Consider the following 17,257-nt stretch of genomic DNA (forward strand, 5'->3'; position numbering starts at 1 on the left):
AAAATCTATGATTGCTGGCAGCTAGGCAAGGTCCACCACTGTCCACCAAGCTCCAAGCACAACTGTCAGGAGTGGTTTCTATTTCCTCCACTATCAGGGGCTGGTCAGTGAGTAGATGGAAAAGCACCCCAGGCTTGACCCACAACATCCTAATGCTCTAAAGAGCTGTCCCATTACCTGTGCCTGCTTCTCAGGGGCCAGCAAAGAGTAGAGCGGGAGCACGTGAAGGGGCAGGGAGGCATCTGGCTGCTCACCTGCAGGAAAGCATGAGACACCAGAATCCAGGTTGAAGAGATGCCGCAGACATAGGGCTGCTCCTAGCTGACCGGCTACCTCCAAATCCCCCCCATCCACACAAGTGAGAGGCACTACCCAGCCCAGGCTTGGGGCCATGTCTGCTATACACAGGATCCCCTGAGAGTAAGCTGGCCCCAGTCCCTGTGTGTGTCCAGACAGTGTGCAGTGTGGCAGGCTTGAGTACAGAAAGAGCCTTTTTTGGACACAAAATCATAAGTCTCTCTCTCTCTCTCTCTCTCACTCTCTCTCCCCTCCACCCCCCGCCCCCAGCCTAGCCCAAGCTGGGTAGCAAGAAGTTCTCCATCAACATACTCAGGGGCCCTGAGAATCTAGACATCAATTGCATGAGGCCCATGTTATCCCAGGAATGGCCAGCCTGGAGATGGTGACCCCAGCACTGTCAAAGTATTAAGACCTTAGGAGACCCCAGTGGCCAAAGCCACCAGAAAGGAGCACCTTTATGCTCACATCCCAGTAGGAGCCAGAATGTTTTTGGTCCCATGTGTGAGGACAGGACTTAGATTCTTCTGGTCCCAGTGGCCAACAGGGCCTCTCATGCAATAGGGCTCAGCAGACCTGTGCTGACACCAGAGAGCAACGAACCCAAGCGCAGAGCTTTGCCAGGCCGCACCTTCATTTGCCTCACTGTCACCCAGGTCCAGATCTAGGTCAGAGCCCAGGGCCTCCTCTTCGTCGTCCATCTCTGCCTCCCTGTCCTCATCACCTTCGCCGGCTGGCAGCACAGAGTAATTGTCCAGGTTGATCTGGGGCAAGGCCTGAGGACATGCCAACACCATGGGCTCAGGTAACCTGGGTGTGAACCAAGCCACACACAGTGTCGTACGAGGGAAGGCCAGGCCAGTAAACAATGACCTTCTCTGCCTCATTCCTAATTAATAATTAGGTATGGGGGGCTGGATAGTGGCTGAGCAGTTAACAGCACTTGTTCTTAGAGGACCTGGGTTTGATTCCTAGAACCCACACAGCAGTTCACAACCATCTCTAATTCCAGTTCCAGAGGGTCTGACTCCCTCCTCTGACCTCCCTAGGCACCAAGCATGCACATGGTACACATATATAAACACTCATGCACATAAAATAAAATGAATCTAATGAAATTCTAAAAATTTAGGTATGAGTTAGGTGTGGTGGTACACACCTTTATTCCCAGTATTCTGGAGACAGAGACAAACGGATCTCTGTGAGTTCAAAGACAGCCTGGTCTACATAGCAATTCCAGGCCTGCCAGGATTACATAGTGACAATTCTGTCCAACTAAGCATATAAATAAATAAATAAATAAATAAATAAATAAATAAGTCAGATATGAGCATGGGGTCATCTCACAAGGCTGTTTTGAGTTATGTACACAGTTTTTACAAGCTGCCTGGCCCACCTTAAATGAATAAAGAGGGTACAGGCCACCAAGAAGCCACTGACACTGCATCCAGCTATCAGGGTGCCTGGGGAGGCCCTCTCTTGGCTGGCCCCTCAGCTTCAGACAGCACATCTCCCTACTTCAGCAAGCACCTATGGCTCTATTTGTGCTTTGTGCTCCAGGATCCTCTCAGGCAGACCCTGTGTTGTAAATCATAACAGACACACACTCAACATTGCAAGCCTCTAGAATTGTAATCCACCAGGACTCTGCTGTGGAACAGGGCTGGACCAGTGTGACCCCAGACACCCCCCCCCCCGTGGCTCCCAGCCATGTCAGATGAAATGGACTTTTACATTCATTTCATGCTAGTGGCCCTTAAGTCCAAAGAGTTCGTGAAGCTGGCAACAGCAGAGTACAGGTCTCCAGGACTTCCACGTACCATGGCCTGGGCCTTCCTAGCCCTTGTCCGGGACTTCTTAAACCTCCGCATCCCTTCTGCTGAGTCCTCTTCCTTTTCTGTAAAGGAGGAAGAGAATGGGAAAAGACTTCTGTAGCCAACGTAGGCAGCTGGCACTTTGCTCCTGTCACTCAACAGCAAAACTGCCGCAATGATGAGCATACTGTTTTGGGGGTACAAAGGCACAGGCTCTCCTCGAGGACACTGAGGTGGAAGCTGATGCCCCAATCAGGGCACCAGTTGCCAGGCTCAGGGTAGCAGGCGGAGAGCTCCGACAGGAGGCTATGTTTAGTTACCTTGTGGCTGGGAGCAACGAATGGGGAAGGCCTTCCTAAGCCGACGGCAAAGTGCATGCACCTCGGCCTGCCCTGTGAGAAACACCAGGATGCCGCCTGCAGAGAGAACCAAGCCAGTTACCTGACAGACTTACCCTTGCAAGCACCTGCTGACAGGCTGGGACAGTCAGGAGCTGGGACCCAGGGAGATAGGTTCTGGGTGGGTGAAAGCCAACTACCGGAGGCCAGCAGAGTGGTGAGGGCACCTAACAGCACACTCAACAGGGCTTGCTGCGTTTGGACTCTCAAGACCAGAGGCCATCCATGCTTGCCCTTTTCAAGAGGATGCTTTGACCTGCCATCTCTGCCTTAGATATGAGGGGCACCAGGTGGCTTGGGCTTAGGCTTGGGAAGTCGCCATGCCACTCTGACTGTTCCCTGTGCTGTCAGAGGGATGAAAGGCAAACCTGTGTCCTCAACGAGGAGGAGGGCTGTACCGGTCCCATCAGGCCTCACCTGCAGGCAGCATCCGGTGGATCTTGCAGACCTTCCTGAAGCATTCGCCACTGTAGTCATCCAATGGGGTCCGCTTGTTGAAATGCACTGTCACAGGGAACTGCCTAGACTCAACCTGTGACAGGTCCACAAAGGTATGGGAATGCCGCAGCCCAGAAGTCTCTCTGACCTCTGACCTAAGCCTTAACACCACCAGTTCTCACATGTCAAGGTCAGGTCGAAGCTGGTAGTGGGCTTACTCAAAACCTACCTTGATGACCGGGGGAGGGATGGTGAAGAGCCGCTGGTTCTGGGTGAAGTCCTCCACCCGCAATGTGGCTGACATGATGAGCAGCTTGAGGGGCAGGTGCCTCTGTGGAAGACAGTCTGGTGACTCAGGCTCAGCATGGAGACAGTGTACATGGAGTTATGCACCGCTCAGCTCTGTGGTTACATATAACCAGCAAAAGCATTCCTCAGGCTGCCCCCGGGGGAAATGAAACCCAGCCACAGGGAGCCTTTCTGCTTGGGTTCTGCAGGTGACACAGGCCAGAGACCTGACCATGAAGTCAGCTAAAGGGCTCCACCTTCATGAGACAGCCAAGTGAAAGATTCGATCAGCGCTGAGACAGGGGAGGGCTCAGCTGACAGCCCACAATCCTGAATAGGTCTACTGCCTGCCACCTTGACCAAGGGTGGCTCCAGGAAGGAGGACTGGCATACCACCCTTTCCTGGTCATTGTCCATCCCTGCCTTCAATGTGGCTGGGCACATGGCACCCCCAGAACGCCCACCTCTCCACTGAGCTGCCTGTTGAGGGACAGAAACAGGGCTGCTTTTCAAGGCCCCTTCAGACAGTATGCCCTCAGAGCTGGCCCCTTGCATCCACTGTCTGAGCACAGAGCTGGAAAGTGGGGCAGGCCTGGGGAGTAGCGAGCTCAACCCAGCAGTCTATGAACCTGCAGAGCCTGACACGGAGGAAGGGTACTCTTTAGCTAGCTCCAGCAAGGCCTGCCTACTTTTAGCTTTCCACCTGAGCCTCTTGGATGGGGAGAGATCACTCACTATGCATGACACTGGACCAAGGGCCTATGAGTCAACAGGGACAGAATGGAATGCTACAGCCTGGCACTGGCAATGACTCATGCCCAGGGAAGCTGTGTCCTCTGCTACCCCTGACAAGGTGATTTTAGTCTGCCCTCCCTGCATACTTCCCACACCCACACACCTTGGCCCGGAGAGCCACAATGCGGGACAGGAGCCCTAGAAGGATGTCTGTGTAGACGCTCCGCTCGTGGGCTTCATCGATGATCACCACCTTGTATTTCAGCAGCAGGAAGTCCTGTGGGGGAGGGAGAGTTACACCAGAGTGCCACCAAGCCCCCACAACCACAGGCACTGAACCACATGACCAATCCTCAGACTGCTTCCACTTCCTCAGCAGCCCCTAGAGGCCCATGGGAGAAGCAGCAGGACATCCTGACTGCCTGCAGCTACTGTGAATAGCCAGGAGCCAGGCTGCTATCGAATGTTGCAAGCTCTCTTTATTCTTTCCTTTAAAAAAAAAGAAAAAAAAGCTCCTGTCTGCTCTCCCTTACTATCTTTTGGCAGTCTCTCATTTATCCCAGGTTAGCTTTGAACTATGTGACCAAGAACCTCGATACTCCTGACCCCACCTCCTAAGTGCTTGGGTGACAAGCAGATCTTTTGTTTTGTTCTGTTTTGGTTTGTGTGTGTGTGGTGCTAGGGCTAGAACCCAGGGCTTCAGGCATGCTAGGACTGGACCCCAGGGCTTCAGGAATGCTAGGAGAGCTCCCTACCACCTGAGCCACATCCCCAGTCCCTCTTGCTTACTCACCCCATGGCCTCTCAGCTCACACTGACCCTGTGCCCTCCATCACTGTCTGATCAAGCAACTGAGGTTCCAAGAACGGACACGCTCAACACCACACGCGGCAAGCACACTGGTGATCACAACCAAGGAGACATTCTACTCTCCACCCCTCCATGTCCTGTACGAGGCCCGGGCAGGCGACTGACCTTCTGGATCTCTTTGAGCAGCACACCGTCGGTCATGAACTTGATCCTGGTTTCTTCTGTCACATTCCCTTCGTAGCGGATCTGGTAGGAGACAACCCTATGCGGGTGGGGTGGGGGGGATTCATCTCAGGGTTAGTCACCTCTCCAGAGCTACAGCCGGCTGGGGCTCTGGGTACATGGTCCCCTCAAGGGAGACAGAGGAGGACCCTCCCAGCCATGCTTGTCCCAAGCTCTAGTCTCTGGGGCTGAGGACAGGGAGAAGCTCCAGATTAAGGAAACGTATCACCAGGCACATTGTAGGTTTGGACAGAGCATGGCTAAGCTCACTGGGAGACAAGCAGGCCTTTACACCCAGAGCCATATACTGACTATATGGTAGAGACGCTGCAAGGCTGGACATAGACAGCAGCTACTGACACCCTCAGGTACCTGGGGCTCATTATGCTCTCAATTTAATATTGGACATACAAACATTTTACAATAAAAAAGTTAAAAATGTAAGGCTGGCGAGGAGGAGCTTGGTAGCAGAGCGGCTGCCTAGTACACACAAGGCCCTAGCTTCCATTCCCAGTGCCATTGTGTAAAGAAATGTAACCAGGGCAAAGGGTTTCAGGACTGAATTCTGTGTTTACATGGCCTTACACCACTGGCTGACTAGCAGGCTGTCACTTGCTTCTAGCCTCGCTTCTACACAGGCACAGTGTCCATCAGCAAGCACTGGGTGCCTGCCTGGATGGATCCTTTCCTGCCCGGAAACCCCTGCCTCAGCAGGTTGAGAGGTCTCTGTTGGACCATCCCTGGGAGTGAGGCAAAACGACTCCCATCTGCACCCTCCTCCCAGCAAGCCTGCAAAGTCTCCTATATCCCCAGGAATCAGGATCTCACCGATGTGACAGGTTCATCTCCTTGGCTACCCGCTGGGACATGGCTACTGCAGCCACTCGGCGGGGTTCTGTGACACCGATGATGCTGTCCTCACTGGGGAAGAAGACACATTAGCCATGACTGTCTGTCCCAGAGCCATCAACATACACTTCATCGTCACTAGTCACTGAGGGCGAGACCCAGAAAACAGGGTACAAACATCGCCTGCCCGGTGTCAGTACAGCAGAGCCACAGGACAGCCAGGGGGCAGCCCACACTGCACAGCACTGATGGTGACCTAGCAGAACTCGGTACACAGCTGGGACGCATCTCCAAGGGATGCTATCAGAATGAGGAAAATTCTCCTGGGGGGGTGAGGGGGGGTTTCTGAGCTGCATGTCATTCCTGAATAGACTGGTAAGTCCAGAGAAAGCCTGAGCTCAGACAACAGGGACGACAAGTACCATCTAGAAATGCTGACAGAGCAGGGGCCCCAGGTGAAGAGGACACTAGAGTTCTGCATCACCTCGGCAACTCTTCTGCCAACTGAATTCACTTCATGGTGAACGAGGTGGGGGTCGGGATACAGAAGATCACAGTGAGTGCACAGTGTGACACGGCCATGCTAGGAAGCACGTTACTCCATGTGCCTGGCACTTGTCGCTTTGTCACTGAACCTATGGGATCACTGAGCTTAGTGTCATCCCCATAGGTGACAATATGCCAAGAGAGGCTGGAAATGTGTTTGAAGTCACACAGCGCACAAAGCAGAACCAGGACTGTGTCTGCTGGAGCTCAGGCCCTTAATGGCTCTTGGAACCTAAGTGGCCACTGTCCCCAGGGAGTAGAGGGACACCCCCAGCCCAGCCCCACCTGCTGTAGCCTGCTTCGTAGAGAAACTGGGGCACCTGTGTAGTCTTCCCACTGCCAGTCTCGCCACACACAATGACAATGGGGTGCTCAGCCACCGCCTCCATGATGGCTTGTTCCTCGGCGAGGATCGGGAGCTTGAGCCGCTCCTCCTGTGGGAGAAGTTGGTACTGGAGAGATAGGCTGCAGAGAGCAGGTGAGGAGGTGCCCGCCCACAGAGGCATGCACACTGTCTGCAGTGCATAGCCAGGAGCTACAGAGAGAGCCTGGCAGTTAGGAGCATTGGCTGCTCTCGCAGAGGACCTGGGTTTAATTTCCTGCAGCCACATGGCAGCTTACAATCACCTAAAGTCCAAGTCCAATGGACCCAATGCCTTCATCTGACCTCTGCAGGGATGCGTGTGGTGTACATATATACAGGCATGCAGAACACCCGTACATATACAACCATGTCCCTGCTCCTAGAAGTGGACACTGTGGCTTCTTTCCATCAAGAGGTCCCACTAACCTGTCTCTTTAACCACCCGAAGAGAAGAACGAACCTGCATCTCAGGGGTGCGGTTCACGGGGATGAATACAGCAGGCTTGGCCACGGGTGGAGGCGGGGCAGAGGCTGGTGTTTTTGGAGGTGCAGAGATCCCAGATGGAGGGGGCTGCGGGGTGGGTGCAGGGCTGTTGATCCCAGAAGGAGCTGGTGGCGGATGCACTGGGTCTGTCCCTGTGCTGGTCCTAGGTTGGTCAGCTGTGGCTTCCTCAGGCTCTGAATCTTCTGAAGACTCAGAGGCTTCCTCTGTTGATGATGACCTGCGGCGCTTCCGGTGGGCCCCGCTGAGGCTACTGACTTTCTCCTGGCCCCGGGCAGCAGGCTGGTCAGACTTCCTCCTGGGAGAGCAGAGACTTGAGGCAGGGACATTAGGACATCTGATATAGGTATGGGGGCCTCTCGCTAGAGCCCATACCACGTTTATCTCAGGACCTTTGCACTGGCTGTTCCTACTCTGAGACACACTTCTTACAGATCATCACACTCAAGTGTCTGCTCAAAGTCACCTGCCTGGGAGACTGTGTGTCACTGGGTTCAGTCCCAGATGCCAGTCCCTTTCCTAGATGGCCCCTTGTCTCTGCCTTACCTTTGGGTTCATTTTCTGGGTGCAGATACATGAATATGTGGCTAACAAACACCAGTGCCTTCCAAAGGGAAATAAACATTTTGCTCCTTGTTCTACCTCAGGTCCAGTGAGGCTGAGGCAGTGCACACTCACCCAACATCAGTGCCCTGAACAGGGACACTGTGCGTGTGCGTGTGTCTGTGTGTGCGCGTGCTTGTGGCTGGTCTGGGGTGTGATGCCCTGCAGGAATGCCAGCCGGGGGTGGCCCCACAGTTCCAGTAGGGGGAAGTGGGTTTTCAATGTGAAGCCACTGAAGTCCTGATGTCACACAGAACATCAAGAGGTGGTTTCATGGCGAGTGGGGCCTTTGTGGTGTGAAATCAAGGTCATGACTGATGAGGAACTGACCTACTTGTGACATATCAGCTGCCAGTCAGGTGCACTACTAGAGGTGCATTCAGTATGGTTAACCCCCCACTTCCCGCCCCTCCCCTTGCAAGAAAACATGAGATATAAGCCCTCTCAGGCTCCGTGACTCACTCTTTGATATGATACATGCGGTCCCCAGTGCCGAGCTTGGCTGTGGTGTAGAAGAGACTCATCTCGGCCTCCGATACTTGGACTTCACTCAGTTTCTGCAGCAATTCGGCACGCTGGGAAAGGTATGAGAGCACTGGCTACCAGGCAGCTACTGACCACTGACCAGGTCCCAGGCCTTCTCCTGGGGAGGCCAGGCTTTTGGGGGATCTTAGCCTAGTTAATACTGACTTTAAATTATAGGGCAAGATGTCACCCAACAGCTATGAGGTGTTCTGAACACATAGGTTAGCTCTTTCTTCGCCATTAACAGAACCCAGCATCATGAGCCACAGCTCTGTAGCATCATGTGCTATAAGCACTGGCTGTCCCAATGCACAGCAACCAGACTGAATAAAGCATGATATCCACTGCTGTCCTGAGGACAGATGTGACTTCTCATTTGGCCAGTCCCTAGGCTACCCACACGGCCATGTGATTTCTTTCATTCCTTGAGAGCCACGGCAGTATTGGTTTTGTTGATTTTGACGCGTACCTTTATGCTTTATGTACACATAAAGAATGTACATGATTTTAAAATTAGGCCAGCACATCCAGAGGCTCCCAATGTCTACTATGTCTCTGGATAGACACGAAACACTTCCCTCCTTTCAGTAAGTTCTACTAGACAATCTTGCTGCAGAGATAACAAGACTCCCCTCCAGCCCCCTGATCTGGAGAGCTGGTGCAGACCAGCCACAGTGAGGTGTACCTGGCTCTTCTTCTCCTTCTGTTCTAAGACCTTCTGTAGCACCTTCCTCTCCTTCTTCGTCAGGGGCTTCCTCTCTTTCTTGGATGGGGGTGGCGCCTTGGTCTTCTTCTTTCTCTTCCCGGGCAGCACCAGAGCATTGCTTTCATCAACTCCTTTCAACACATCCTTGTCTGAAAAGACGAACACAGTCTTACTAGGGGGCAAAAAGTCACAGGGCGTCCTCCATGCTTACTCATGACAAATATCAAATGAGGTCACCACCTCCTGCAGGTGGCCGAGGTCACCTACCAATCTCTGAGTGCTGCACAAGGGTCTGCGTGCCGCAACTGTTAGCATTACCAAGCTATGACATTCTTGAGGGGCTGGGGGTGGGGATGGGGATGTAGCTCAGGTGGGAGGGAACCTGGCTACCATGCTGAGAGCCCTGGGTTCCAACCCCAACACCACATAAAACCAAGTATGGCAGTTCGGGAAGGAATCATTTGAGGGGGGACAGCGAGAGGACCAGAAGTTCAGTCACCCCTGACTACACAGGCCAGCCTGGGATACATGGAACCCTGAGGAGTGCTCAGAACTAGGCTACTGAGCTGTGGGCTGTGCCAGAAGGTGTTATGATTCCACTGAGGAAAAGTTAAATCCCATTTTATAGATATGAAAACCGAGGTAGAGGTAAGTGAAGTGGCATGCCCCAAACCCAAGTCTTAGGAGCCAGGAAGACATACTTGATTCTACTGGATCACTTTAGCACTTCCCCCGTCCTGAACCATCCTGATCCTGTCCATGCCTGATCCTGACCATGCCTTCTGCTATTCCAACCAATATTCTTCCTCCCTTCAGAACCCCAGGGAACATCTGAGAGGGAAGGTGAGTCCTTTTCACAAGTTCTGGGTCAGCACCCTCCTCCCTGCTCTCCTCTACGCCCCTCTCCTTCAGGGCTGGACTCTCTCTTCTCAGCAAGCCAAAACTCTACTCATCAGACTTACATAAGTGCCATCTATATACAAAAGTGTTTCCCCTGAACTTGCCTGTCTTGAGAGCTGAGTCAATAGCTTTCAGTTTTCCTTTGAACGTCTGCAGAGCCTCAAGTACTCATACCCCACATCTGCCTTCTCCCACAACCTTACCAATGCCCATGCTCATCACCTTTATGCTTACTCGCAAGCTCAGTCAGTCAGCAACTCCAGCCAGCTCTCCTTTGAAATACACCAGAATCCAAACACTCGTTCCAGCATCAACCCCAGCCTCCCTCCCCATCATCCTTCAACCTGTAATGCTTTTCTTAATGGCACAACCAATATGCCATGGTGACACGTTACCCTTCATCCTGTCCCTCTTCTGCTAAGTCTTCCATAGCTCCTCACTTCCTCTTTTAGAAGTTGGGGATTGAGGCAATGAGCTGGCCTGGTACATGCTACATGGTCCAGGTGCCCTCAGATGAATATCACTCCCTAGAGCTAGGTTTACAAGTGTATCTGTCTCTCTCATATACACAGCCTTTTTTGTTTGTTGGTTGGTTGGTTGGTTTGTCTGTTAAGACAAGGTCTCACTCTGTAACCCAGACTGACCTCAAACCTGTAGGGATCCTCCCACCCCAAACTCCTAAGCTGGGGTTACAGGAATGAACTACCATATTGTCCCAATCATCTATACAACTCGCAAACTCCGATGTCCCCTAGTCCTTGGGTTTCCCCACCCAGGTCTCCAGAAGGTTTTGACATTTTACTATCCATTTTACTTTCCCCAGTACACCACTCTCTCCCATCTTCTGCTCTATCCCTCTAGCACCTACCCGAGTGCCTGCCATTTACTACACATTTTATCGTTTCTCTGTGCTTGTCGGCTCCGGGTAAGCAGGCATGCCTGGAGTTGACAGGGTTTTCCATCTCCGATTCTGCTGTCACTATTCCCAGAGACCAGAACAGTCCCGGGTAATCAGACACCCCAGCACCCGAACACTCAGCCTGGCGCTCCGCTAACCGACCTGGTCTGAAACACACATTTACGGGTGTCTGGGAAGGAAATGATTCCGACAGGCCTGGGAGTGGATGCAAAGAAGTAATCTGCGCGCCATACTCCGGGCAGTACCCCCATACCGCGGTAGAGCGGCTGTCACGCCCCCTGTGCGGGTCATGTGGAACCCGGCTCCCACTCCAGCGACCCTCCCGGTCCCCGGCTTCTCACCCTCCAGTTCCAGCCGCACGGGAGGCGCTTCAGGGCCCTTGGAGGGCCGGGGATCGGCCTGCAGCCGCCCCTTCACGTTGTAGCGGCGTCGCAGCTTCCCCATGGCTCCCTCGCGCCACGCGCGTGGCTCCCTCAGCCCAGCTCCCAGGGAACCCGAACCTGGCTAGGAGACTTCCGGGTTGCGCATGCGCAAGAGCGCGCCTCAGCAGCTGAGGGGCGGAGCTGGAGGCCCGACGCGCCGGAAAGGGAGGTCGTAGCGGAAGAGGCGGGCGTACTCTGTCTGTGGGCGGTCCTTATGTAAATAAGGGGGCCGGGCCTAGATATGCCTGAGGAGCCTGAGTTTTTTTTTTTGTTTTGTTTTGTTTTTTTAAAGATTTATTTATTTATTATATTAGTACACTGTAGTTGTCTTCTTGTGAGCCACCATGTGGTTGCTGGGATTTGAACTCTGGACCTTCGGAAGAGCAGTCGGGTGCTCTTACCCACTGAGCCATCTCACCAGCCCCCTGAGTTTTAAGACCAAACTGTCCTGCCAGATATGACCTGAGACATTTGAACTTTATAACAATATTAATTCGGGGCTGAAGAGATGGCTCAGCCGTTTAGAGCAATGGCATTCTTTAATACCAGCACTTGGGAGGCAGAGGCAGGCGGGTTTCTGAGTTCGAGGCCAGCCTGCTCTACAGAGTGAGTTCTAGGACAGCCAGGGCTGTACAGAGAAACCCTGTCTCGAAAAACAAAACAAAAAAGCAGTGACACAACCGTTCCAGGTGATGCGACGCCATCTTCTGGCCTCCATGGGAACTGCGCTAATGTGTCTAAAATACACAGGTAAAAAATAGACAGACAGACTGCGCTAATGTGTCTAAAATACACACGTAAAAAATACACAGACAGACAGACACACACACACATACACACACGTAAAAATACAATAAATCACCAGGTGTGGGAGCCTTTAATTCCATCCAGCACTCAGAAGGCAGAGGGCAGAAGTAAGTAGATTTCTGTGAGTTTGTGACCAGCCTGGTATGTATGTTTCCAGATCAGCCATAGCTATATCCCCAAAATAGGGGATAGACACCTTTAATTCCAGCATTCAGGAGGCAGAGGCAGGTGGATCTCTGAATTCAAAGCTAGCCCGGTTTACAGAGCAAGTTCCAGGGATACATAAGAGAAACCCTGTCAACAAAAAGCAAAAGTAGCTCTCTGTTCCTCCGTTCCAGAGACAGCTGACATCTTCTTGTGCAGTGCCAGCCTTGTCCCGTAGACAAAATGCTGAAAGTTTGGTATGTGCTGAAGGTTTGGTGTGAATGGATTTGGCCATATTGGGCACCTGGTTACCAGGGCTGCCTTCTGTGCTGCACTTGGCAAAGTAAAGATTGTTGCCATCAACAACCCCTTTATTGACCTCAACTACATGGTCTACATGTTCCAGGATGACTCCACCCATGGCAAATTCAACGGCACAGTCAAGGCTGAGAATGGGAAGCTTGTCATCAACGGGAAGCCCATCACCATCTTCCAAAAGCAAGATCCCACTAACATCAAATGGGGTGATGTCGGTGCTGAGTATGTCGTGGAGTCTACTGGCGTCTTCACCACCATGGAGAAGGCCGGGGCCCACTTGAAGGGTGGGGCCAAAAGGGTCATCATCTCCTCCCCTTCTGCCGATGCCCCCATGTTTGTGAACCATGAAAAATATGACAACTCACTCAAGATTGTCAGCAATGCATTCTGCACCACCAACTGCTTAAACCACCCCCCCCCCNCCCNGGCCAAGGTCATCCGTGACAAATTTTGCATCGTGGAAGGGCTCATGACCACAGTCTATGCCATCACTGCCACTCAGAAGACTGTGGATGGCCCCTCTGAAAAGCTGTGGCTTGATGTCCTCCCTGCTCCCTTCAATGACAACTTTGTAAAGCTCATCTTCTGCTATGGCAATGAACACAGCTAAAGCAACAAGGTGGTGGACCTCATGGCCTACATGGCCTCCAAGGAGTAAGAAACCCTGGACCACCCACCCCAGCAAGGACACTGAGAGCAAGAGAGAGGCTCTCAGGTGCTGACGAATCCCTGTCCCAACTCAGTCCCCAACACTGAGCATCTCCCTCACAATTTCCATGCCAGACCCCCATAATAACAGGAGGGGCTTAGGGAGCTCTCCCTACTCTCTTGAATACCATCAATAAAGTTTGCTGCACCAAAACAAAGCAAGCATAGTAATAAATAAATAATAAGGGGCTGGAGAGATGGCTCAGTAGTTAAGAGCACTTGCTGCTCTTGCAGAGGACCCAGTTTCAGTTCCTAGCTCCTACATAGTGGCTCACAGCTCTTCCTAACTTCAGTACCTTCTTCTGACCTTTGAGAGCACTAGATACACATACGGTGCACATAATAAATCACCATGGTATGCAGGCAAAGCACTCACACATAAATAAAAATAAGATAAATCTTTAGTGTTAATTTGACTAAACATATAAACTACAATTCTGCCCCTAATACAAACGTCTCCTCTCTCCTCGCTTTGTGAACCCGTGTTTTCTGATATCTCCACAGGTCAGGTGGATTAGTTCCACAGGAAGAAGTGTAAAATATTTCCATGGCAGAAACAGAGAATGTAAAAAGAAGACATCTTCTTAAGTGGTTTAAACCCTCACTCTGTCACTTGATCTGAGGCTCACTCGGAAGCATTTCTGAACCCTGTAATTACCTTGCAAGTAGAATGGTTATATTGTACTACATTTTCTTCTGTTTAAGAATTAATCTGAGGGGGGTGTGGTGGCACACTGAAATTCCAGATCTTGGAAGGTAGAAACAGAAAGATAAGAAGTTCAAAGGTGGCCTTGTCTCTAAAGGGCAGCATGGCTTACCTGAAACCCTATCTCAAAAAGGAAGGAAAAGAAAAAAGAAGGTAAAAAAAGGGGTGAGGGGAACGAGTTTGGGTTACATAACAAAACCCTGTCTTTGAGAAAAAAATTACAGAGTCCAGTGAGATGGCTTAGCAGGTAATGACAATTGACTCCTAAACCAGGGGTCTGATCATGGATCCTACACAAACACACACACACACACACACACACACACACACACAGAGACACATAGACATATACAGACACATAGAGATATACACACGGACACACAGACACACACAGACATACATAGACACACAAACACAGACACACAGAGACATACACACAGACACACACAGACATACACACACAGAGACACATACACATAGACACACAGACATCGACACATACACAGATACACAGACACAGACACACAAATAATAATGATAATAAAATAATTTTTAGATGGGATCTCTCTCATAGTCCTGATTGTCCTGGAACTCACTCTGTAAACCAGACTGACCTCAAACTCACAGAGATCTACCTGCCTCTGCTTCCCAGATGCTGAGATCAAAGTTGTGCACTGTCTTAGCAAATAAAGGGACTTTCCACAAAACCTGAGTTCAATCCCCAGAACCCATGGTGGATGAAGAGAACTGACTCTTTAAAATTAATTCCTTGCTGGGCAGTGGTGGCTCACGCCTTTAATCTCAGCACTTGGGAGACAGGGGCAGGCGGATTTCTGAGTTCAAGGCCAGCCTGGTCTACAGAGTGAGTTCCAGGACAGCCAGGGCTATACAGGGAAACCCTGTCTTGAAAAACAAAAAACAAAAAACAAAAACAAAAAAACCTAACTCCTCCACTGTGGCACATACAAATCATGGCACCCACTCCTCCTACAAACATAAATGTAATAAAATAGTATATAGGAATAAAACTCCAGAAGATACGGAGAATATCCCAGACACACATTGCCATGATGATAAGAAAAGGGCACACACATTGCCATGGATGTATTTCATAAGAGTGAACAGAAAAGTGGTCAGGAGAGGTGGTTTAGCACTGAAGAACCCACTCTGCTCTTGCAGAGGGCCAGAGTTCAGCTCCCAGCGCCTGCATTGGGTTGACCCCAGCTACCTGAAACTTAGTTTCAAGGCATCCAGTGCCCGTGGCCTCTGAGGGTGTCTGTAATTGAGTATACGTACCCACTCACAGATATAAACATAGTTCTAAAAAATCTTGCTAGGCATGGTGATGCATATGGAGGGGGATATGGAAGCAGACAGACGGTCTCTGTGAGTCTGAGGTCAGCCTGTCTACATAATCAATTTCAGGTCAGCCAAGGCTACATACTGAGACCCTGTTTAATTGTGTTAATATCGCCCTTTAAAACAGGTTGGTCTGCTACTCCTAGAGATCTGCCTGCCTGTTTCGTGTATGCTGTTGTTAGGCCCTTTCACAATTTTAGCACAACGTGGTGGCACATGCCTTCAGTCTCAGAACTTCCGAGACAGAAGCAGGTGAATCTCTTGAGTTCAGGCCTGATGTAGCTATAACGTGAGACCATGTCTCAAAAGGAAAAAAAAAAAGCCAAGCGATGGTGGCGCACGCCTTTAATCCCAGCACTTGGGAGGCAGAGGCAGGCAGATTTCTGACTTTGAAGGCCAGCCTGGTCTACAAAGTGAGTTCCAGGACAGCCAGGGCTACACAGAGAAACCCTGTCTGGAAAAACAAACAAAAAAAAATTTGACACATAAAAATATCAGTAAAAAATATACAAAAAGACAACTCATGAAGAAGTAAATCAAGCTCTTGGTATTGAAACTTCTAGAATGCAGTTTGAAAGTAATTTTAAATTTTCTTTTTGAGTGGATGTTGCAGAGTTGAACTCAGGTTCTCATGCTTGCACAGTAAAAGATCTCACATAGGGAGAGACCTCAGCTTTGATTTCTCTCTTTCGTGGTGTTGGGGATGGACCCTGAGCCTTTGCAGTTGGTCAGTGCATTCTCCCTGCTGCCCTAGGCTCTGGCCCCAATGTTCTCTATATTTGTCTCATGAGACAGGTTTTCTCTGTGTAACCTTAGCTATCCTGGAACTCTCTGTGTAGACCTGGTTGGCCTCGAACTTACAGAGATCTGTGTGGTTCTGCCTCCCAAGTGCTGGGATTGGTCACTAACAGAGTTGGTCACAAGTGCCTGGCTCCAGTATTCTCTCTTTGGACAGGATGAAGCTTTATCTTCCTGGTTGTCACACTCTTGTTCAACAAGACTCAGTTTGTTTGATATAGGATATAGAAGGAAAGTGGAAAATTTATCCTCTGAAGGTTATGTCCTGGAGTTTAGGAAATAAATTGAGGTTCTAAAGGACACAGGAGAAAAGTGACCTGATATAACTCCTGGGCACAAGAGGCCCATGAGATAAGACTGAAAAAGGGCCAGGCTGAATTGGGTGAAAGGTGAGCTCTGCGAGGCCGAAGAGAAGAACATTGGGGTGAAGGTTTTCTCGCTGTCCAGATAAAGCTCGTCCTATAGGTAGTACAAGTCTCTCAAGGGTTTGTTAGCAGAGGAGCTGGGCTGTGATCAACTCCATCAGGAGATTTCTAGGCAAGCCCTAGATAGGAAACTTCTCCCTGAACAACTGTATGTGCCAGGGTGCTATCTCCTAGACATTTATATATTTATTAAATTTTTATGGTTCTGGAGCTTGGACATAAGGCCTTCCATGCCCTAGGCAAGTAAGTGTCCTGCAGGTGGGTTACATCTCTGGCCCATTTCAAATGAAGTTTATTCATTTTTATGAATGTTTTGCCCATGTAAATGTACATGCACCACACGCGTGCCTGATTGTCCACAGAGGGCAGAAGAGGTGTCAGTTCCTGTAGAGCTAGCACTAACAAATGGCTGGGTGCTGGGAACTAAACCTGGGTCTCCAGCCCCTCCCCAGTTCCTTAAAAACTCTCCCTTAAGAATTATTACTGTAGGGAGCTGGCGAGATGGCTCAGTGAAGTGCCAATTGCTCTTCTGAAGGTCCCGAGTTCAAATCCCAGCAACCACATGGTGGCTCACAACCATCCGTAACGAAATCTAATGCCCTCTTCTGGAGTATCTGAGGACAGCTACAGTGTACTTACATATAATAAATAAAT

General features: G+C 50.7%; 1 protein-coding gene and 1 pseudogene across 3 annotated transcripts in view; one reads left to right on the forward strand and one right to left on the reverse strand.

Moving 5' to 3' along the window:
• The window catches only part of Dhx37 (DEAH-box helicase 37), a 20,177-nt gene extending 8,758 nt beyond the window's left edge, over positions 1-11,419 (reverse strand). The window contains exons 1-14 of one of the 2 annotated variants that reach the window (XM_021162476.2): positions 11,258-11,419; positions 9,077-9,246; positions 8,329-8,441; positions 7,222-7,561; positions 6,683-6,831; positions 5,831-5,923; positions 4,946-5,042; positions 4,134-4,247; positions 3,177-3,278; positions 2,927-3,041; positions 2,432-2,527; positions 2,118-2,194; positions 929-1,073; positions 178-254 (exon numbers count right to left, since the gene is read on the reverse strand). In XM_021162476.2, the coding sequence (XP_021018135.1) occupies positions 178-254; positions 929-1,073; positions 2,118-2,194; positions 2,432-2,527; positions 2,927-3,041; positions 3,177-3,278; positions 4,134-4,247; positions 4,946-5,042; positions 5,831-5,923; positions 6,683-6,831; positions 7,222-7,561; positions 8,329-8,441; positions 9,077-9,246; positions 11,258-11,360 (1,791 nt within the window). In that variant the 5' untranslated portion in view covers positions 11,361-11,419. Of the gene's footprint in view, positions 1-177; positions 255-928; positions 1,074-2,117; positions 2,195-2,431; positions 2,528-2,926; positions 3,042-3,176; positions 3,279-4,133; positions 4,248-4,945; positions 5,043-5,830; positions 5,924-6,682; positions 6,832-7,221; positions 7,577-8,328; positions 8,442-9,076; positions 9,247-11,257 lie in introns of both variants that reach the window. The other variant, XM_029477955.1, reaches the window with a different exon arrangement.
• A 23-nt stretch (positions 11,420-11,442) lies between these two features.
• LOC110294940 lies at positions 11,443-13,217 on the forward strand (annotated as a pseudogene). The gene is made up of 2 exons (XR_002377986.1): positions 11,443-11,510; positions 12,560-13,217. The product of XR_002377986.1 is annotated as a glyceraldehyde-3-phosphate dehydrogenase pseudogene (transcript).
• Positions 13,218-17,257: the final 4,040 nt, after the last annotated feature.

Source organism: Mus caroli, chromosome 5 (assembly GCF_900094665.2).
Source record: "Mus caroli chromosome 5, CAROLI_EIJ_v1.1, whole genome shotgun sequence".
NCBI classification, from domain to species: domain Eukaryota; kingdom Metazoa; phylum Chordata; class Mammalia; order Rodentia; family Muridae; genus Mus; species Mus caroli.